Below are 23435 nucleotides of genomic sequence, written 5' to 3'. Positions count from 1 at the left end.
AGCTTTGCACTGTGCATCTAATTTACTTTTTAAAAGATAGGCAATACTTACCCAGCACAAGGGAAAGAAGTGCAGAAGTCTGCAACAGGGTGCAAGTCACAATCAATCAATAGGAAAGCCAGTAAGAAGATCTAGGTTTTCAATAAGATATTACCATGTCCTACCACTTCCCATTTAGATGCAAATCCAGAGTTCCAAGCATGATTAGTAAAGGCTAACCATACCTTGAAAGGTCAATTACCTTTGTATTTTAAAAATAGTTCAGTGTCATCGACTACATTCTGCAGGAAAGACATTTGTTTCTGCGCAATTCAGGATTATTTCAAAAGAAAGAATGCAACAAATTTGTGTTAATGAAGCTTACTTCAATCAACAAAACCAATTAACATTACCTGTGCCCAGTGTGTTCTAAACACTATCATGCATGTTTCTGGGTCAACACCCTGAAGGCTGGGAGCCTGCCTATTTCTGCTGATACTTGTTCCAGAAGACATTATAAAATTTCCACAGGTCAAGCCAACTAGATCATACTGAACTTCCTTTTTAAATCCTCCAGTGAGCTACAGATGTTCAAGCATCATGATGAGATGGATACTGTGTCCTGAGATTAGGTACCCATAGAAATCTGTTAAAAAGAAAACAAAACTAAAAAGAAATATACATATACCAGTGCACATCAAATTATAGTGTCTAACAGAAAAGAATATACTTAAAGAAAACACAAACTTTTCTTCTTTTAATTCAGTTTGAGAATAGAATTTTTCAAAGCATGTTATATGGGATCATCTAAGATTTTTGCTCACAGTAATAGCTTACAATTCCCAAACTTTTGAGATCAGTGACCGAAATAAGGTGCTACTGAAATAAACAAGCCAAACAGAAGCTTAAGAAATAAATGTTTTATGCATATTACTGTATTTTTTGTTTCTCATTATAATGCTTTTGCCATCTGACTATGTCTCTTCAGAGTTGCTTAGTAATGTTGCATAGTCTGTAAAGGTTAAAAAAAAGTAGAGGTTATTTCTCTATTTTTTTAAAATCTTCCAGTAATAGATATAATTGCAAATTCTTAGAAGTGTTCTGCCAGAAATCATACCAGAAACAGTTTAAAACATCTGTAGAGCACCATATTCTCATAGAAGGATGAATCTGTATCAATACCAAAGTGAACCAAACCAAACAACATAAAAGATAAAACCTTTATGTATCCAAAGCCAAATAAATTGAGATGTCATATTAAAGGACTATGAGAATAGGATCAAACATTGAAACGTTCCTTTCATCCATTACTTAATATTCTAGATATCTGAGTAACAAAGTAGTTGCACAACTTCAATGGCAATTTAAAATGAAACAAAGATGGATATCATGCAGATATTTGAGAGGCTTAAGAGAATATATTATTCCCTCAAGCACCAATATCTAAGTTACACAGCTCCTCCCCCTTTCCTTTTTATAAAGTTTACATTTTTATTCTTCTTTTTGCAAACCAACTAGGCATTTAATTTATTTCAGTTTGGGACCATAGTGAAAAAAGCCCAACCAAAAGCACCCAACAGCAAACAGACTTTTTTTGAGACATAAATTGCCAGATCCCATACAGCAATTCTTTCCCAGTATAGAAGGGATTTCTTTGAGCTTATCTTAAAAGATGAAGATCTTTTCTCTGTAGTGGACATCTCTGCTCCATGCAGATGTGCTCTGTTTATATTCTTGAAACTGCTAGCACAGGAAAACATCCTACCCGTCTCAAAAGTAGCAGCGACTTTTGCCATTTTAAGAGTCCAAAAATATACCAGGTACAACTGTTAAGATTTCTGAGGCTAACAAGGAGGTTATGCACTACCCTGTGTACATACACATACACATATATATTCATATGTTCAATATTCAATTACGTGATCAGCTTCCCATCCTAACCTTGCTTCTTTCAGCATTTACAATGCATTTCCTATGCATTTACTAAGCACTCTCACACAATACAAGTAACACAGTCTAGCCCATCTTTTTTGCAGATAAATATATTCCACATGTAGAGAAGCCAGCATAACCTGCATAAATCCTGCACATTTTATCTGTTTGGGTGACACACTTTGAGAATAAAGCTGGCACTCCATACAAACTACCCTCCAGATTATAAACCACCTGGAACCAGATGCAGTGGAGAGGATTGTGCACAACCAGTAAGAACTAACTCATGTGTTCATTTATTTGAAGGCACCTGCCACCACACTCCTACTTCTTAAACAGCCCTGTGAAAATGAACTGTATGTATTACTTCTACATTACTGATGTTTCTGCAGAGGAAAAAACAAAACAAAACAAAAATAATCAGAGTAGAAACTGGATTTGAGAACCCAACTTGAGACACCCAGGATGTGGGTGCTTTTATCATTACTTAAGTAGATACCACTATACCTTAAATGCACAACTTCTGGCAATGTGTTTGCAAATCTGAGCACTTGACACTTCTACCAAGAAACACTGGAAAAAAACCATGACGCATGCTTACACACCATTTAGAAAAAGCCTGCTCTAAGTACTCTGCCTAATACCATAGCTAATAATCCAAGGAATATTTAGCTGACATATACTTCAATCCCCTGCCCACTTCCTGCCTGTTCCTTTTCTCTTTGCAGAAGAGTGCTGGCAAAATCTTTCCATGTCGGCAGAAGTCCAGCAGACTTCTCCAGGCGAAAGTGTCCTTCACTTTACAACCCTAATTCACCCTTTTAGCAGATCTCTCCTGTGCATGAAGCAAGCAGCTTTGGAAAAACTAATATTATCATGTACTTAAAGATGGTATCAGCAGGGGCAGTAAGAGGATTAACAAAGCAGAGGCAAGCTCCATTCTGGAATTTATTAGTTCCTGCGCTTAACAACTTAGAGGTTGTTTCAATGTAGCCTTTGCATGTTGTCCAACAATCTAGCTGAAAGAAACTGGTAGTTCACATCTACCTATCATATGACAAATTCCATTAGCAGCACAGAATCAGAAACTTCAGATCAGTCTAGTACTTAAGATTATAAACAACAATAAGGGAGACTAAAATCAGCGATGTAAGACTCTCCAGATGCAAGCAAAGCTCTAGGACACTACCACACACAGGCAACCCATATCTATCTAACCCCATGACCTTCTCTACTACTCTTATCTGTTCGAATTCTCTGTCCTCCCTAGCCTTTGCTATTTTCTGTCCTCTTCATCTTTTTTCTTCATGTATCTTTCCTATCCCAACCTGAGATGATGCTCCACAAACATCAAGACAGGATTCTTTCCCTCACCATCAGACAGACCCCACCCTATCTTTTAACTCTCTAAACAGACTGCTTTGGCATAGTTCCATATTGGTGCCTCTGACTCCCAAAATATTGCCTGCTTCTCTGCAGCTATGAAAAGACCCCAAGTGAACAGAAATGGTACATATCTTGACACCCATTCAAAATCCACCAAGATGCCAACAGCTCCAGTGATAGAACCACTGTGTTCATCACTGTGTGTCCTGTAGGAAAGCACACTTTCCACAACAGTGCTATTTAGTTACCGATGTTGGTGTATGAGTTTATAGCCATCACTATGGCACTGAACATTCAAGTCCTGCCCCACTAACAGCTTACTGCCTAGGCAGATGACTGCTACAGCCTGTACTTGGAGAATGGACATTTTTCCTACACAGGGATATTCAACTCCAGCCATCACGTATGAAGAAAAGATACAGTCCCGGTGAAAGAAGCCTTCAAGACCAGCAGGTGTCGCCTCATCTCCAGCATAACATCTCCTAAGGTCCTATTTATCCAAGATACTTAAGAGCTTCTTGCTTTTTCCAAGTCCCAGTTTGGGCACACTCAAATGACAAAACAGCAAATTCTCAGATACACAAGTCACCAAAAACTGCCAGCATTTTGGTTCAAATTGCATCTTTGTCAAACGAGCCTAGATCAGAACAGCAAGGGTTTTCAGTGTTGCCAACTCCAGAAATGTCTATGCTACCAACCACAGAAACCTTTTAGGAAGGTCCACTCAAGCTGATGTTTTGTGCATCCTGCTGGATCTGTTTATTGTATTACAGACACAAACACCACCCCATTGCTTGGTAAAGACCTTTGGTAATATGTGACCAACAAACTGTAAAATAGAAAATTCATCTCCAGCATTTATGTTCTATAAGTAAAACCTGCACCTAGCAATGTACTACATATACATACAATCCTGGCATTAAAGCCACTTACCTCTTGAATAAGAAATAATCACCAAAAACGTAATTTGTCCTGTGGTGACAAGCAATAACATCTATAGTGTTTCACTCTGAATGTTTACTCCCACTTCGCAAAAGTCATCATAAACAGACTACACAGAGCATCAAATGAAGAACAAAACCAGCAAATTTAAATAACTAGTGGAAAACAGCTTATCTGCAGCAAACATTGTTGACAAGGGCTTAGTTCACTTGCCTCTAGCCCAGGTACTGGATCAGAAATCTGAGAGTAGTTGAAAAACACAGACATTATGCTCACAGCCACCCAACTATGGCTTTTTAATAATCTTTAATCTAAAAGTAACAAGACAGTATTGCAGCCTGCCATGTGCAATAGTATTTCTGAGTTCAATTCCCCTAAGGAAACAAATATTTCCAGTTTCAAAAGTGTCTTGGGATGATGGGATTTCCTTAGTAATACAAAACACTAATAGATTGTGTAGGCTTCAAAGACTTCAAACTTTGTAATAGTGTTTCAAAAAGCCTTGACAACTTAAGTGGTCACAGAATAAATCGTAAAAACAGCATCCCTATTTTAAAAAGGTAATTGAAGAGAGACTATCTTGCAAGACACATTTCAATCTAACAGCATGCTATAGTTCTAGCAGTAGCAGACAGACATTCATTGTAAACAGATTTACATTCAGATCAAATTTACATTCATTGTAAACAGATTTTGTTACTGGACTAGCTTTTCTTGATTATATTGCAAGACCAAATGTGCAACGCTAAATGTAACATTACATCATTCCCTATGAATTAAATCTCACTCCAATTAAAGAAGACAAATAATCTGACCATAATGAGCCCAAAGGAAGTGAACTGATTTAATAAAACACCAATTAATGGAGGAAAAAGTAGAAGTGAAGTCAGGGGTCACTGGCTACAAAAGTAACCATTTATTTTAATAAGTTCATTATTACAATTTTACAATAATTTAGCCTTTTGTCTCTGCTAAATCCTGATCAAGTTATTACTTCACCATTTGACAACCCTGACAAGTGTGAATATACCTCTCACACAGTCCATTCAAAATTCTACTTCCAAAAGCCACTGCTCAGTTTAATACTTTGACTCTGCCATACAGTAACAGAACCTTATTAGCAGGTAAAGCTTTCATATCTTATCAGTTGTTTAACTTTATCACATGGTCAAGCCCACTTACATATGATCTTAGAGCTATTTCAGAAAACTTTAGAACAATTTGGCCTAGTTCCAGTTGAAGAAAAGCAGCAGTCCACAAGACTCAATTATTGGACTCATGGGAGGATATCTGCATTCAGTTTTCCTTCAGAAGCCTGGAAGCCATCAGGTCTTTTCACACAGCTGATTACGGGCTGAACACCTCAATCAAAGTACTGCAAAGTACACTAGGAAGTACAGTCTAGAAGAGAATCCCTTGTGAAGTCTTCTCACAGTGGAGTGTCTCTTGTCAAAAAATTTTACTTTACATTAGAAAAAAAACCAAACCAGCAGAAAAGTTTGCAGGATTGGGGTTTCCCAGGCAATGCATAACAAAAAATACGCAACCTAGCACAGTAACACAGTAAAGAAGGCATAAAATATGCTGCAAGGCTGTGCAATTTATCAAGGCTGTCTTCTGTTGAGACTTTAAGATGCCATGCTCAACGATTCACAAACACAAGCGAACCTCTGTTATCAGATACTGCACACTTTTGCTCTCTACAGCCCAAAGCTTTCCACCCTGTCAGTCCAGGTACACAAGAGGCAACAGAGAAGCCTCAATGACAGTGAAAGAAGCAGCCCATATGAAAACTTTTTCATGGATCAGTATAGCATAAAGCAGCTTGAAATTAGACCACTTCAAAAAGCAGAAGGAAATTATATGGTCTTGCTCATATCTCTGCAGTCTCAGATAGTTGATGAGGGAAGGTAGGAGAAAAACGAGAGGCAAATTTTAGCATGTCTCAACTCAATTTCAACTTTAAAGGGTCCTTTTGCTGCAAAAGCAAAGCCTATGAAGAACAGTCACATCCCCAACCTTAATGATCCTATACAATCACCACAAGAGTGCAGAAGAATTGCACATTGGTCACTGGAGAGCAGTAGGTCTGTCACAGGCAACTGCAAAACTGTCAGTGGTTAAAAGTCACTGCATCAAGGAATCCTCATTTTCATTAAGTTCTACTCACCTTCAGAAGCTTTACTAGCAAGAAAGCTGAAGCAGATTACTAGAGGAATCATTTAAACTATGGGAACAATTATCTTCCTTCTTCATTTGTCCTTTCATATTTCAGTGCTACAGTCCCAATTTCTCCTTGTCCTTTGTCTGCCTCAAGCAAGCATTTCACATTAAGGCAGCTTTCTTCAATTCAGCTTTTCTACCCAGTATTTGCAAAAATGCTAAGCCTTCCATGTGTAGGTGGAACAAGGTATATTTTACACTGATAAAGCTTATCTGCTTAAAAGCCTAACAGAGAAATTTAAAGCACAAATTTAAAGCAATGTAGTTAATCAAAGTATCAATCTGTTCTTATCAAGCACAATTTAATCCAACCTGCTAACATGAAAGTAAGAATGTCTTGCGCCTTGTTCCCACAGAGTCTGCCTCATGATCTCTCTCATGAGAGAAGCTACACACAATATGTTTTATAATGAGATAAAAAAATCTTCCTGTCCCATCTACAGTCAGCCTGCTTCAGTTAAAAAAACACAATTCATCTTTTATCAAATGTCTGGGGAGCTACACCACTAACATATTTATTGTAGATTCACATTAGCTCAACTGGGCTACCACCAAGCTCTTCTTCACGTGATCTAGATAACCCTACAGTAGTATACATTAGGAGGTCCAGGTTCCAGCATTAAATAACTCCATAGTTCTCCAGACACATGAAAAGGAAATTCCCCCACAGCAAGCAAGCAGCAGTGACACCCCAAGGCCCAGCTGACAGCCCCAGCACAGGAGTGCTACACCGGCACAAACAGACTTGCTTCAAAAACAAGCAACGGGATCAGCTTCTGCTGGCAGCCTATGCACTGGGACACAAGCTAAGCCACATGCCAGGCCCTCAGAGACTCCCACTGCATCGTTAAGCCACAATGAAAGAACAGAATGCCAGTTACGTATGCATTGATGAGTTAGGTTAAAATTACACACAGTGTACCCAGGTAAAGAGCTAACCAGCAAAGGTGGTTCAACAAAGGTCACATTACCAAAGCAGAGAAATGGCACTGACTGCTCAAGGAAACAGGAATTAAGCAACATAGAATTCTTGACAGAGACCTTGACCCGCTCAGGAAAGGCCCGACTTAGCTGCTTCACCACAGGGTATGTTCATCTACAACACTCATTTGCACATAGGCAATTTCACTGGAACTTGAGAACATATGATTACTGAAGCTCTGCTTCCAAAGTTCCAGAAGGACTGAAATACATATTCATATCCCTAGGTCAGAATTCTGAAGCTAGAGAAACAAAAAAAATTATGGTTGTTATTCTATTGGTATGACTTCATCCTTTTTATGAGAGATAAGGAATATAATAAACCTGTTTCTCTGTTGTATTTTATATCCTCACATTTAGCCTACTACAGAAAGGCGACGATTCAGTAACAAATAGTGGTTGAAACACAGATTACATTGGTTAAAACTGTAATAACAGGATAGTAGCTAGGGCTCTTTAAATGCAAGATAGATACCTCTCTATTCTCAATAGCATTCTGGCACAGTCTGACTGAGGTGTCTAGTCTGCTACTAGAGAAAAGGATATTAAAACTGAACTTTAAAAAAGGCCTTAAAATAGCAGTCCAGAAAAGCTCTTTTCTACCTACACACTAAATAATGCAGATGTCATTGAACTGAAATCAGGTCAAAGGCTTTAGCTTTGCTGGTTCATTTCCACATCACCAACAAAACTGACGACCCCAGAAAAGACTACTTTGACAGAAAACCAAGTCATAAAATGTCCAAGGCTCACAGACCTAAGCATTTGGTGTTGTACTTTGTGAAACAAACATTAAAAGCAAAACAAATCTCAGCTTAAAACTGTACTGCAAATGTTTCCACATCAAGTTTCAAAGAGAAACAACACAACAACACCAGAGGGCGCAGCACCCATCGCTGAGTGAAAGAATTGACTTTCCATTACTTCATATACAGCGAATTACAAATATCCCATGCTATGTCTAGACTAGTATTTTTTTCTGTAATTAAGGTGAATTACTGCTAAAAAGTTGTTGCCAAAATTCTCATCTTTACTGCGAATCTGTTCAGAGTTCATTTCAAAATTCATCACTATCCAGGAGTGGGAAGGAGCAACACATCAGAAAGCAAACATTTGACAAAATCTACTTTATGTTCTGATTATGGTAGTGGAAGAAAGAAATCAAAGTGACATGTACACTCTGCACATAGATTTTGCTTTCCAAGATAATTCTGACGCCTTTGTGACACACAAACCTGGCCCCAACATGCTTTTAATTTAGAGAAACCACATGCTTCCTACAGCAATAATATGTAAGACAATTTTCAAGTAATTTGTGTACATGTCAAATTACTCATTATAATAAGCATAAGAGGTCCAAGAATAATATTCTCAAGTATACAAAGTGACATTAAAGAAGACATGTATGCTTTCAGCACTAATCACAACAAAATGGAAATACACATATATTCTAAACATTCTGTTTTTCATGACAGAGAAGCCACAAACTTTTTTTTTTTTTTTAATTTCCACACTCTGAGTTGATTCTGTGTGTTCGAAATATAGTTCAAACACAAGAATCATCAGTAATACACCATTAAGACTGCCCTGATTATCTGACCAATAAACAAAGAAACCAAACAACAAGCTTCCCAAGAGGATTGCTGCCAAGTTTGCATTGAGAAAAGAATTTCCACTCTGCATATGGAATTGTTCTCTTGTTCACGTGCATATGATACTTCTCTTTATGTTTCTCTTTCAAACTAAAAGCACCAGAAAAGGACAGAATATTCCATAAAATTATGTATGTTATGTACAGAATAGTTATTGCATGCTTGTTAACATAATCTATAAACATATTTATTTCTCCTACCAAAACTTCATTCACAATACAAAGTTCTCTTTTTCCCCGAAGAACATCAGTTTATAACCCTATCTAAATTTAAGTCCCTATATCACAGTAAAACATTCCTATACCTCTCAATATGTTCATTATAGTACACAGACTACAACAACTGACTAGATAACTGGAATCTGTAATTTATCTTCTGTACACAGTTACTGAAACAACTAATTTTAGAGATATTTACCACCCCAAGTTACTTACCCACCAAGTCAACATTATTTCCTACACTCTGAAATGACAGTATGTTTGTGGCATAATGAACTAATGAAAAAGAGAATGAGCAAAAGCATCTTGTTACAGAGCTTCAGGACAACTGCTTCAGTGCACTATAGGATGGCAGAAGCCCATCACAAATTACTCCTCAGACTTAGTCAACTTAATAAGCTACTACAGCCTGAAAGGTTATTTTTTTATCTCGCCCTACGTACATCTATCACCTCATATTAGGTAGGCCTCATGGCAAAATGTTATACTTTGGATTGATACTTCTAAACATAAATGTATTTTTGTCGGTTTCCTTTCCTTCTTCCAAAGAATTAAAAGAAAAATAGAAACAACAGAACCAGTATTGTTTGCATCAGACATTTCCAGTTGAGCCTGGAGAAAGTTCCATAAGCTAGTGAACTTCCTTTGTCCTAAATTATGTTCTAGTTGGACAAAGAGAAAGCCCCTTGCAAAATTATTTTTATGATTTGCAATAGTCAAATTTGGGCAAGACCACAGAATATACATTAGTGTTTAAGATGAGACACACAAATCATTATATCTCACTTGCTGAAGAGCAACAGGGTGGAAGAATAAAGTGGGGTAATGGCAAAAAGAACTCCCTTACAAAATCCTATCCTACCTCTCCAGCTCCCCATTCACAATGCACAAAATCCTAGTATTCATGTCATAGGAAACTGCACAGAAACACTGCCCTCTCTCTCCCTTTCTATTCCAACTCAAGGCAGACAAGCTGAACTTGAAGATTCACATTATATTAATTCCTATAATGAAGTCAAGAACCTCAATAAAATAAAAAATCTATGAGCAGTTCCATGGAAAAACAACCTCGCCCTCTGTAGTGACATTCTTATTTTAAAGTATTAGTACAGATTTGCACATTGGGTGGACTTTGGCAAACCATAGCTTTCTATATGTAGGTTAAATTTTTTGCTTTTAATACAGATGGTAGTAAACAAGAAAACTGAGTCTCGGCATTTTTATGATGTTTAGTGCATAAAAAGCTAGATCAAAGAAAAATCTACATGTCATTTATCTTTCTATTTTTACTTAATTACATTGCATTTTATACAGTGGCAGATGTTTTTCCCTTGAAGCTTCTCCATCTTTCCTAGGAATAAGATTATTTGTGTCATGTAATTAGTGCTAAGCTTTTCATTAGGCAGAATGCAAATTAATTCTGCATCTCTGATCTCTTAACATAAGGCTACTCTACTACAAAAAAAATTTACACTCTCACATCACCTAGTCCTCTGCAACTGAAAACTGAATATCATTATAGCATCTCCCATTCCTGTGAATGCCTTTCCCTGGATCATGAAACATGTGAATGCACTGCCCAAAAATGAAACATATACAATCTATACAACACCTGTCTCAGACATATTGCCAACATGCAAATAAAAGAAACTGATAAACAATCAGAGGAAGAATTTAAAAAAAAAATAATCGAGGTAATCTGACACTTTGATAGCAATTCTGTATAATTTTTTTTCAGTCTTGCTTTTGAACCTTTGAGAAACATGAACAGGAGTACAGGTGTCTTTCTAGTCCAGGAAGGAATGCAGATAAACTACCAACTGTCACACCCTAGAGAGTAAAAGAAGGCAAATAACCTAACAAATTGCAAATGAAAACTATTCATCTTATAAAAGGAGTGCTCTGAAAAACACAGAATTTCACAAATTTATCTACTAAAAGGTGAAGCAAGTATCAGATTCAAGTAAAAATAAAATCTAGTTACTATTTAAAAATTTTAACATTCAGAATGACCAATACTGAAAGCCTAGTAAATCAGAGCTGGAATGTCAGCCCTGGCAGGGAATGCTTCTCAGCATAGATAACCAAAATCCAAACCATAGCCTCTCCCATCTGATTTTGTAACACCTCTGGAGGCTTCCACCAGTGTGGGTAAGCACAGGTTCCACCCATCACCAGGTTGCTCATTCCTGCCTGCACAGTTCTGAAAGTGGGGAGTGTCTGTGTATGCCTTGAGGAACCCTGTAACTTCTCACCTCCACTTCTATGGTTCTGTGTAAGACTGTCAGAGCTGCAGAAGCTACAGTATCCCACAGCCAGATCTGATACACCAGTCCTCAGAGAGCTCTCAAGCTGAAGACAGAAGCAGTTCAGAGGCGCAAGAAAGTCTGTCTGTATACACAGACCTTGAATAGCTGTCAGCTGTAACCATAGCATGCTGGAAGTAAGACCTCCAACTTTATTCCTGAGGACATGGTTCTTAACACTGAATTTAAAAATTTATGATTATTTTTCCAAACTCTGAATTGTAGAAAGCATACGTCAAATCAAGTTTTTGTTTTCACGCATCAGTTTTGAAAGTACCTTAAAATATGCAAAACTGTTACATCATTCACCAGATACCCCTCTGCTAAAACAAAACTTACAACATTTCTACTGTCACAACATACACTGTCATCTCCATTCTGTTTCATCTTAACCTTGCCCCACAGATAACATTATACTTGCACAGTAATTCATGCCACAGCCACTGCAATATTAAAGCCCTTCCCTGCTGTTTCAGAACTGTCAGGCATTTCAGACATCCCTGCTGCTCTCAAGCAGACTTTTACTCTGAAAGACATTATCCTCAGTCCTGAGAGTCACAGAATACCTCAGGAAGCCCTCCGGTGACTTTATGAAGCATTTGCATACAACTAAGTGTCTGTGCTGAAAAAACCAACTGAAAACGTGTTACTGGTAAGTCAGCGCAAAACCAAATATACAGGACTAATGATAAATTAATGAAGGATAGAAGAAAACCCTGACCTTGTGAGACCACACCTGGAATACTGCATCCAGGTCCACAGTCCTCAACACAAGAAAGACATGGACCTCTTAGAGCAGGTCCAGAGGAGGGCCATAAAGATAACCTGAAGGCTGGAGCAACTCTCTTACAAAGACAGGCTGAGAGGGCTGGGGTTGCTCAGCACAGAAAAGGCTTCAGGGAGACTTTCTAGTACTTTAAGGGGACTTACAAAAAGGAGGAAGAGCAATTTTTTACATGGACAGACAGTGATAGGACAATGGAAATGTTTTGCAACTACAACAGGAGGGGTTTACAGAAAGTGATAGGAAGAAATTCTTTACTCAGAGAATAGTGAGGCAGTGGAACAGGTTGCCCAGAGAAGCTTTGGATGCCCAATTCCTGAAGTATTCAAGGCCCAGTTCGATGGGGCCCTGAGCAACCTTGTCTAGTGAAAGGTGTCCCTGACAATGGTGGCAAGGCTGAAACTGGATAATCTTTCTGGTTCCTTCCAATCCAAGCCGTTTTGTGATCCTATGAAGAATCAGTTCTCAAAGTTGCCAACACTTTAAAATGAAAACCACTGGATTCCATGTGTACAGATGGGGTTGTGGCAAAGCCGCTCTCCATCCTCTTAATTCAGTAGGACTCAGAGACAAATCCCTGATTTTCTCTAACTAAGGAAAAAACTGAGTTTTCTCTGTGACAATGTATGTACCTACCACCTGACCATTACTAAGATCAACACAGAAAATACAGTACAGTACTGTGAAGGGTGACTACCAGCATAGTCCATCTACCCCCAAAAGTAATCAACAGGCTCTGTGCCCATGTGAGGGCAGTAGCTGTTACTATTAAAATGCACTGCTAGCATCCCTCAGCACACTACAAAGAGATTTAAATATCAGCTTAACACACTATGATAAGAAAAGAGATTCCCCCTGCAACCCTAGCTCCGTGTCTGTCATAACAGACCACATGAATCTGAAATACTTCTTTAATGTTGCTCTAGAAAGAGACGCAAACATTAAAAAAAAAAAAAAAAAAAAAAATCAACATGAGAATGCTAGTATAAATTTTCCAAAATAAAAGACCACATCAAAGCAAACCTGAAGGAAATCGGCTTACAAGAGGAAGCACTGACTTTTGTTGCCTCAGACACCAGAATCACCCCTACTCACTCCCAGTCAGTGAATCTTAACAACACTTATTGAGAAACTTTCAAAGCTTGAAAGCTTCTAGAATAACTGAATAAGTTTCTTTAGACTTAGACAATGCTATATGAGCAAGGGGGGAAAGCATCAAAACTCGACTTGCTAGAATAATTACTTCAAATGTCTTCAATTTCCTCTTACTTGCTCTAAATAATATGCGGGGCACACAACAATCATCATCATGAGCTGCAATAGTAACTGCTTGCATATAAGAGCTCAAGGCACAAGACCTTACTTTCTCCTCCAATGCTCTTCCCTTTTCCATGGGCCTGAGGCAAATCACTCATGAGCTGGGCTGGTCAGGCTCTGATGGAGTCTTGAGAAGCCCGCCAGACCCCATTTTCAACTAGGACCCCAAAAGAAAGGGGAAAGGGAAGCGAGTTGATAATATCCTAGCCCCCTCAGATCAGTCAGGAAGCCCACAGCTCGGCAGAACCCTGCCCTGCTGCCAGCCCGGAGCAACTCCGGGCAGCCTGGCCCACCCCACCGCCCATGCAGCCTGGGGGAAGACATCTGGGCCCCGTTCTGGCAAGGCCTTTTCCCGACCCTTGCCTGCTAGGCAGGATAGAGGGAAGACCACCAGCCCACAGCTTGAATTGAATGCAGCACATGCCAAAAAAACAGCCACGGTGCCAGAAAACTCACTGCCGCTTTCTGGCTGGGCCATTAAAATCCTAGCCCAGCCCCAGCATGGCCTGAAAGACTCTTTATGGTAAATAGCTCCAGCCAGCCACCTGGAAGAAATCACAGGACCATCCGCTGCCCAGGCAAGGTATTAACTGTTTTACTGCCCAGAATGGGACTCGCAAACACTTTGCTGTCTTTCCAGAGTGACAGAAATGAATCAGAATGATGATATGCAAAGAAACAGCATGAAAACACCGAGGTCAGACAAAAGGAAGAATCAAATCCCAGATGTAGGGAGGAGGAAAGTTGTGGACTGAAATTTCTCTCTTTTTTATGGTATGGAGAAAAGACTCTTGTTTCCCTATAACACAAAGATATATTATGGTGTGGATCGAATATTATAACTGTAGATATAAACAGAGGCATTGGTGTTAGAGTAATATTAAAATGGCTGTGATCCACTAAGATTAAATAGTGAGAAGATGAAGACCCCTGCTACTCCCCAGGGAAGAAGAAAAATCTTTGTTTTCAAAGATGAAGAGATCTTTTTGTTTAAACTCTTATAATCCTTAAAGTGTGCCCCTTAAGTTGATATAGTCCTCAATAACGGTTGTGAGCAAACTGTTAGTTGAGGAAGGAATTTTTACATGGTAATCAGATTTCCATTCTCCCGGGCGGCTGATCACTGTGACATCGAAACCACGAGAACACTGTTTTCTTGTGTAGACATCTCCACAGACTGAAGACATAAATCCCTCTCCCAAGTGAATTAGTAAAAGACTTTTTTTAAAAAGATGGTAAACCGACAGATTGTTTTTCTGTATGTTGTCAGTGTGAAAGAAAAGGAAGCGTATTGTGAAAGGAGGAGTGTTCTAAAAGTTTTATTCTGAGTTTTATTCTTTTTTCTTATAGTTTCTCGTAATAAAGTTCTTATCTGTACCATTTAAAGTTGAGCCTGTTTTGCCTTCCTCCTAATCCTATCTTACAGCAAGGAAATTTCAAATTCACAAACCAAAACCACTACAAAAAATTGGTGTTTCTGCCTAGTTAAACCAAAATCGTGACAAAGAGTGACAGACTTTTGGAGAGCTCTGAATATTATTAAATCAGAAAGTCAACATTATTCAGTTGACTGTCTGGCTGCGTATCTGTCCCAAAAACTCTCAGAATCCCTATGCACCACAGTCTTAGACTTACAGACTACACACTTAGACTTACAGCCCATCAGAAACTCCTATTTGGCAAAACAGTTCTAGATCCAGGGCCTACTAGTAATGAATTCTCATCTTACATTAATTTCTATATTTTGGCATTGTGCAGAAGAGATAAGACACAATCAAGGCCCCTTAAATGAAAAAAAAAAAATACATTAAGTATTCCAGAACACCACTGGGAGAATTTAATGTAATGTATGGCGATTATTAGATTGCTATTTTGCTTAGCAGATCAGAGGATAAAATCAGCACAGGATGCAGCCATGATTTGCGAAGCACAGCCTTATTAAAGGCTAATGAGATAAATGAGTTAAAATTTACATTTTGCTCCATTGATAAGGCTCATTGGCACACTTAACTACAACACCATGGTTTGAATATTAAGCCCACTTATTAATGTCTAGTAAAGCTAATTATAATGCTAAATGGCATTAAACCATAACAACCAAGCAGGATGTGAGAATCACAACCTTTAGTATTACTGTAGCTCTGAAGTTAAGTGTTCTGCACCTGGATATAAACACCTGTTGAGATCATGCTACGAGAAACCACAAGTTTTCTGTGCCTTTTTCTTGATCCTTCTGGGAACCCAAAGCCATGCTCTTCTAACAATGCAACATCAACATAAACATTGCTCATTACTATGATTTCAACAGTGTCTGTCTTACTGCAGTAACAGCAAGGATTAAGTGACAAATATTTTGGTATCTACAGCATATTAAATTACACTTGATATATATATATATACTCTCTAATCCTTAACAGAAAAAGAAAGCACTGAGATACTAACGAAATTAGCAACAAAACCCTGGAAACCATGCCTCTTGGTTTTTATCTCACCTTTTTCACCATCTTCTGTCAAAACTACTGATATAACTATAAAAAAACCTCAATTTTCTGGAAAGGATATTGGAAATACACTTTCTACCTTACACTAGCCTACGTATTTTTGTGCCACATCTCTGTAAGCGCTTGAATGAACAACAATTATTTTTAAGGATAACACAGAGGACAAGGACCATAATATTCTTTCCATTGTAATCTCCACAATGGTCCTGTGACAGCAATGGAAAGAAGATGAGATAGGATAATTAAGTGCCAGCTGTGGAAGAGCAGAAACCCTGATAGGGCCTCCCTGGAAAATCAACCCTTAGATAAGAAATTGCTTCCTTAGAATGACTAATACTAGAAATATTTTCACCCCCTCTTGCAGACCCCCACTTTATCTCTTTGTGAGCTAATTAGTCCTTTTTTGATCCCCTGGGTGATTGGTCACTCTTTAACTAAAACCTTTAAGCAGTTGGATAGCTTTTCAATCCTTGATATTATTGGTTCATTTTCTAAGGCATCCTAACCCTATAAAAGCCCCTTTAATACCTCATATATTCGGACTGCTGCCTTGAACCCCTTTGTAGAAGAAATAAAGTGTCTACGGAACATCTATGCAGCTTTCTAGATCTCTTTTCTCTGCTGGCTAAGAAGGCACTTTGCAAGCAAAGATCACAAAAAGAGCTAATAGCCTATATTCTAGGCCTGCTTGCATCCCAGTACCTTGTGGTTGAAATCTGCCAGAAGCACCAGGAAAAGCTGTTCCTTACAGAACTTCTTATCTGGGCTTGTTGTGGCAGCTTGGGGCAAACCCTAAACCCGTCCAGTCACAGCCAGCTATCCATGGATCAACAATACCCAGTGTGAGGACTTACATGTCCCAGTCCAATAACAATGTGCAGTCAGCACAAGCTTGAGGTACGCAGTTCCTCTGGGATCTTCCCATCCCAACACAAGAGTGGTGCCAGCTCTCCTTCCTCTAGGGCAATCATATACAGGATAGCAAAACCTTTTTGAAGTAGAATATAAAGAATGACAACAAAAAGCATAAAAACACTACAGATAAAACATCCACTTTTTATTTGTAAGGTCATACTCAAAAGCAGACATTCATTACACATGCAAAAAAGGCACTGCAGAACAATTAGACTTCTTCTTCTGTAGGGAAAAGGCACTTGCACTGTGACAGTAAAAGAAACTAGCTAAGCAAATCATGTGTGACACATTAAATGCAACTGATTTTTTGAACACACTTTTACTCCTTTCAATTTTTCACCTGATTTAAACATTTAGCCTGTAACATGATCCATTCCACTTTCTTCAGCCCAGCTTTAAAATACAGGCATGCCATATTTCAGCAGTAGGAGCAAAGAAATGCTGTGGAGGTCAGAAAGAAAAGATTTGGTATATGGCTTTCTGTGGAGCATCCCACTGCATTCCTGCTTGCAGGAAGCTGTGAGTACTGCCCAGCATCCCCAAGCCTGTGCTGCAGCTGGAAAAGAAAAAAGAAAAAAGAGCAGTGGTAGATTCTAGATGCCAGAAGCTGACCAAGATAGCTGAGCCTCCACCAGAACCCTTTAGTATGAATTATGCCAAGGGAACATATACCCTTGTCCCTTCCCTCCCGCTCTGCCATGCTCTTCACATGGGCCCCATGGCACACAAGGTCCTGAAGCCAAACCTAGAAAAGAGTGTTTGTTGAGGGCTCAAAGTATCACTCACAGAAATGTGTCATGAAAATGGATACTTGCGACTTTGAAAACATAGCACCATCTTTCCCTAAGGAAAAACCCTGCCAGCCGAATTCCACAGGAGCAATTCTCTCTCAAATGCAGGTTCTTCCCACAAAGTACAAAGTGCCCCTGCAGTCTTTTTCCTCCAATACATTGTGTTGGATGTGGCTTTTCCCAAGCCATTTTATGAATATGGTTTGTTTACTAAAAGCATAATCAGAGAAGCTCCTCCAATTATTATTTCAATGTAGGCATTGTGAATCTAAATGTTTCAATACTTCTCTGCATCTATAATCAACTGCATTTTTAAAGAAGAAACAGCCAACAGCACAGTATTCCTGCAGGCAGGTTTTTCAGGAAAAGATATGTGGTAAATAATTAATTCTCCTAGGTTAACTTGAGTTCCAGATTAGCATTTGTGAACATCAATGCCATGGAAAGGGAACTAACAACTCTAGTTTGTATTCTTGTGCAGTAACAAGCTTTGCCTTATGTGCAAGCACTGACAGCGAAAGTTTTATCATCTCAGAAACAGAAAAAGTAAAGAACACTTATACAAGTCCAGCAAAATCTCTCCTGTGAAATGCAAAGAAACCAGAAGTCTTTGCTTGGCTACTATGGTTTTTAAGCATTTCTCTCTTTGACAGATAATGGGCCAAATACAGATAGATGCTGAGCACTGATGTCAGACAGCAGCACACAGAAACCTCCAGTATAATCCACCCCACAAATAATTAAAGACATCCTTTGCTGCTTGCCATACTTTCTTTTTCTGCATTACAGATGTTTGGAATGAATGGTGGGGACAATTCTAAACACAGGGAAAGGGCAGCACATTCCTGATAAATCTTCTTTTTAAAATTGATCTTAACCTCAGCAGTTTAATACACTGAGGTTTCAAAAAGTTCATAAAATGTTACAAATACTACCAGCGTATATTCAGCATTCATGGCTTGAAGTGACTGAGCTTTTACATAGACTATCAACTGTGATTAATTATTTTTCCACTTCTATTTGTTACCTCAAAGGTGCTAGCAGATCATAACAAAGAATAGTTCACACAATCAGGAATAAGTTGGCAATAAAGAGAAGATTTTGCAGAAGATATTAATTTTCCTTGGAAATGGTTCATAAAAAAGGACTAGAAAATCTAAAAATCTATTTAAGAAACAAACAGTTATAGCCCCTTCTTTTGTTGGACACTTTCTTGAGGTGACTTTATGATATTTGTATCCCCAATCACCTGTTCTGTTGGTGTTGAATATTGAGTTCTGCAGCTTTAAGACTGGTTCCAGGAGTGAAGGGGGAGAGAAGAGGTGCAGAGTTTGTTATCAGAGACTGCACTTGCTCCCCTGCATCTTCACACAGACTGTGTTGTCTTTAGTGGACAGCAGGAGAGAGCGCTCCTTTGGCCTTGGTTAGCTTCTGGTTAGCTGAGGCAGAGAAGCTCCCTGGACTGTGTTTTTCCTTTTTCTTGGAATTATTCGAACCTGCTCTGGACTGAAAACCCAGAGGAGTACCAGGAGCTTGTACCCATGGCCCATTGGGGCCTGGCTGGGCTGCAGCACTTCCCAGCACCAGAGGGACTGAGAACAGACTGAGTGAGCAGAGCTGCAAACGTCGGAGAGGATCTTCTCAATTTGTCATCTCTTCGGAGGTTTTGTTGCTTAGTATTATTCATTTTTGTGCTGGGAAGTGCTTTGCCTGTTAAATAAACAGTTTTTTTTCCACTTCTCTCTGAGGAAATATTTCCCCGAACCAGTTGGGGGAGGGACTGCTTGAATCTGTTTCCTAAAGGGACCCCATTCAGAGGTTTTCTCCCTAAATTTACCCTAAATCAGGACAGACACAAATAATGATTTTTCACATTTCTCTTTGAATTCAAAATAGCAAAGAAACCCTCTAAGAAGCACAGCACAAGGATCCAGGCACAAAATTAACCCAGCCCAGCTCTAACCAATTCCTATTCTCTCTAACTTTTTTAGTTCTATATAGGCTCCATTTACAATATGTCAATGCAAGATGTGATACAGTATAAGCACTTTGTTCATTAAAACTCCTTGATAGGAATAATAAATTTCAGCCAGAGGTGAGACGGGTATAGATTTTGACCACACAGTTTCAAATCACGGAGCATGGTATGCATAACTTATGCTGAAACTAGCAGCTGTGCTGTTTAACCAGTTTTTAAGGATTTCCCCCTAGGCTAGGAAGAATAAACAAGGAAAGCACCTGGTGCCTCTCCCCTGCTTTGACCACCAGAAGACAAAATTATGACCCACCCAGCAACGGGCCTTGCGGATGCAGGGTACTCCAAGGAAGGACACGTCAGCTGAATTAGAGCTGTATAAAAAGACCTTGGGGGAAGAGGGAAATTGCGCACCGTTTGTGGAGCAGTGCCTCCCAGCCGCCCAGCACTGTCTTCCTTACTGTCGCTTGCTGGATAAACTCTAATTAGGACTGATTTGATTCAGTTTTCATTCTCAGTCTATAACACAAGAGAAAGCTTTAAATAATTTCTTCTACTACATTTTTATGAAAGTAAGTCTGGCATACACCTATCTCTTATTTTCCATTTGCACATAAATGCCACAAAGTCCTACTTAAAGACAGTTTCATGGCACTAGCAATAATCTAATCAAATCTCAAACCAACAGATTACTCTAACAAAGACTCATGTAGAATTTGATCTTCAGAGACAGAATTTTCAAAATAATGAAGTGTTTGAAACATGCTCTTCTCCAGAGAGAATACTGCTTAAATAACAAGAGTCTGCTTTTCTTAAGTAAGTTACTTTAACTAAGAATCATTCCAGAACTGACTTGATCCTCCACAGAATGTCCAGAAAGAATAGAGAGTGGGACCTTGCTTTGAAATCAGTTTTAGAAAGCAGTCCCATGGAACCCAATAGGCAGACTAGAGGGAGTACCTAAAATACTGGTGCTGGAGAGCACAGGTATGATGAAGAACACCGAAAGGTTTACTGCTTGCAGAAGTCAGGTCATCTGCCAAAAGTATTTAGGTTGTGAACCTGTTTGGAGTCTTCACTCAGTTCCCCACTTGAGATTGTGAATTTAACAGAATGTCTACTGGTTTTAGAGAAATGTCTGAAAGATGAATATTGCTCTTAGGACTGCCAAAATGCAAAGGATCATATAAGAAGCAACTGACTAGTGTAATAATTAGCAGCAAGGAACAGAATTATGCAAAGCCTCCAGATTCCAGGCAGAGCTATCAATTACATTTACATGTTACAAATCACCTTGCTGATGAAGCGCAAGATGGAAATAGGAAGTCACCTTCAAGTATTCAACACCTTAAAGCACATTTGTAATGGAGCAGGGGTATCTGCTTAGTTGTTGGAATAATTTAAAATGTGCACTAATATTTGAAATGGTTCTATGACAATTGAGCATAAAGGGGCTGAGATAAGCCTTGACAATTCTAGAAAAGAAATACTAAGCAATTAATACAGGTATCCAAACACTAACCTTTAAATCCACTTAGGCTGAATTTTCTCTTGGCAATCTTATCTTTCAAGCTTATAACTGAGAACACTAGGAAAGTTAGTCCTGCTACAAAACACAAACACAAGCCCTTTGCTTTGTTTTCAAGCCAACAGCGAGTAGATGAACCCAAAAAAGCAACAGAATACAGAAATAATGGCTGAATTTCATTAGGTTTGGCACAGCACTACTACAACTGAATCCAAATGGTTTTCTACAGAACAATTCAAGTAGCAACAACACAAAGCACTCAGTTCCACAGAAGTCCTTCATGTGGTACCATTCACCAAGTAAGCCTAGGTTTCTGCATTTTCTGAGATTATGTCCCCTCACTAACAGGGCAGTATGAAAAACAGAAAAGGCCTTAGCTCGAAGTCCTGGTCAGCAATAAGAAAAACCAGTGTGTCCAGCACAAATCCAAAACACAGTCTCATACTCATCACTGAAAACTAGCTCTACCTAAGCCCAAACCAGCACAGCACAAAAATCCTAGATCTGCAGAGAAGTTTTTCAAAGAACCGAATAACTTCATACAAATCAGAGTTAAGAGTGGATACTAAGAATTTGCTTTTGAGTTGTTTCAGTATTTGGGTAAATACAGCTGGCAAGAACATCCCATGTGTTTAAATGACTCCTCAAAATCCACAGGAAACAACTACAGTAAAGACTCTAACTATAGCTGGGGACTGAGACCTGTTTTTATTTTTACTAGAAACCAAAAAACTACTTCCACATTCTCTCCTCCTTCTCAGCTAGGATGGGAATGGAAACCTTGGTCAGGATTAGCTCAGCCAGCAGCCTCTCTCACCCTGGCAACTGCTTTTATAGACAGCAGGGAGATCGAAGATGTAGAGAAAAGCTTCGTATTACTCCCTCAAGCTCAGGACTTTACAAGGAATACAGTCTTTTTCCACTTTGCATACCACAACAACTCAAAAAACTCCCTAGTGCAATGAACGATGTCCTTTCCCCCTTCCCTCCAGCCTCCACAATGAAGAAGTATTGCTGTGTCCTCTGACAGAAACTTCCCATCCAGCCTTGGCAAATAGGATTAACATAGAAAACAAAACGAACCTTCCTTTTTTTCTTTTCCCAGGCAAAAAGCGATGGGAAGAAGAAAAACAGAAATGGAAACCAAAAGATAGATTTATATGATTTACTGTGATTAACACACTAATCAGCATCTTCTGTACTGTACAGCAGTGTTAAAACCCCTACCACCACCCTGCACACACAGAGCAATACACACCCAATCCAATGCACACTGCTGTCAGGAGTTGAGCTGCTGCATACTTAATACAGAGGCAGATTTACTGAACCGGTATTTCTAAATTCACATTCAAACCCTGTAAGTGCCATACCTAAAATGGGCATCAAGTCCTCCATATCTACCACTTGAACATAAAAACTGCAGTTTAAGATGCAGACATCTTTCTACTAAAAAATTGGAACAATTACATATGCATTAAATAAACCTTAAATGTTCTTGATTCTTTATGTGCCAAAACATTAAAAAAGAAATTCATCAAATCCCCTTCAGAATAAAAAGCAAATAAACAAACAAAACCCCCAGACATGGGATTAGCTTACTACACATTATTAAAATGCCAAACACAGTAGATTGCTAATTTTTCACTTGAAGTAACTGCATCACTTGGTTGGGGAATTATTCATTTCTAAAAACTCTGTAGCCATTTCATTTCACTTTCATTTTCTATCATCCACATGTCAAAATCATGTATGCAGTTTAATGAAAAGTGCTGAAGTCCTTAAATACCAGATACAGATAGGATGAGCTATGAGTGATTCTCACCAAAGCTAATAAGCAAGAAACCAAAATAAAAATTGAAATATACAGAGATACTAGCATAATAATGTATTTTTATCAAAATTAAAATTAATTTCTTCTTCCTATAAACCCAAGATATACTTTCAATCTTTTTGCCATCTATATATGCTATGCATCATGAAGATAAATGGTGGTAAGTGAATGGAA

At 38.7% G+C, this 23435-nt stretch overlaps 1 protein-coding gene across 4 annotated transcripts in view; it reads right to left on the bottom strand.

Annotated features, from left to right (window-relative positions):
- Positions 1 to 23435, bottom strand: part of LOC130252771 (FHF complex subunit HOOK-interacting protein 1A-like) — a 78571-nt gene that overhangs the window by 32365 nt on the left and 22771 nt on the right. For all 4 annotated transcript variants that reach the window (XM_056490696.1, XM_056490694.1, XM_056490697.1 and 1 more), the window contains one exon: positions 393 to 625. In XM_056490696.1, coding sequence (XP_056346671.1) covers positions 393 to 494 — 102 coding nt within the window. In that variant the 5' untranslated portion in view covers positions 495 to 625. The remainder of the gene's footprint in view (positions 1 to 392; positions 626 to 23435) is intronic.

Source organism: Oenanthe melanoleuca, chromosome 4, assembly GCF_029582105.1.
Source record: "Oenanthe melanoleuca isolate GR-GAL-2019-014 chromosome 4, OMel1.0, whole genome shotgun sequence".
Taxonomy (NCBI): Eukaryota; Metazoa; Chordata; class Aves; order Passeriformes; family Muscicapidae; genus Oenanthe; species Oenanthe melanoleuca.
Note: the sequence above shows the minus strand (reverse complement) of the source record. Positions and strands in the feature narration are given on the sequence as shown.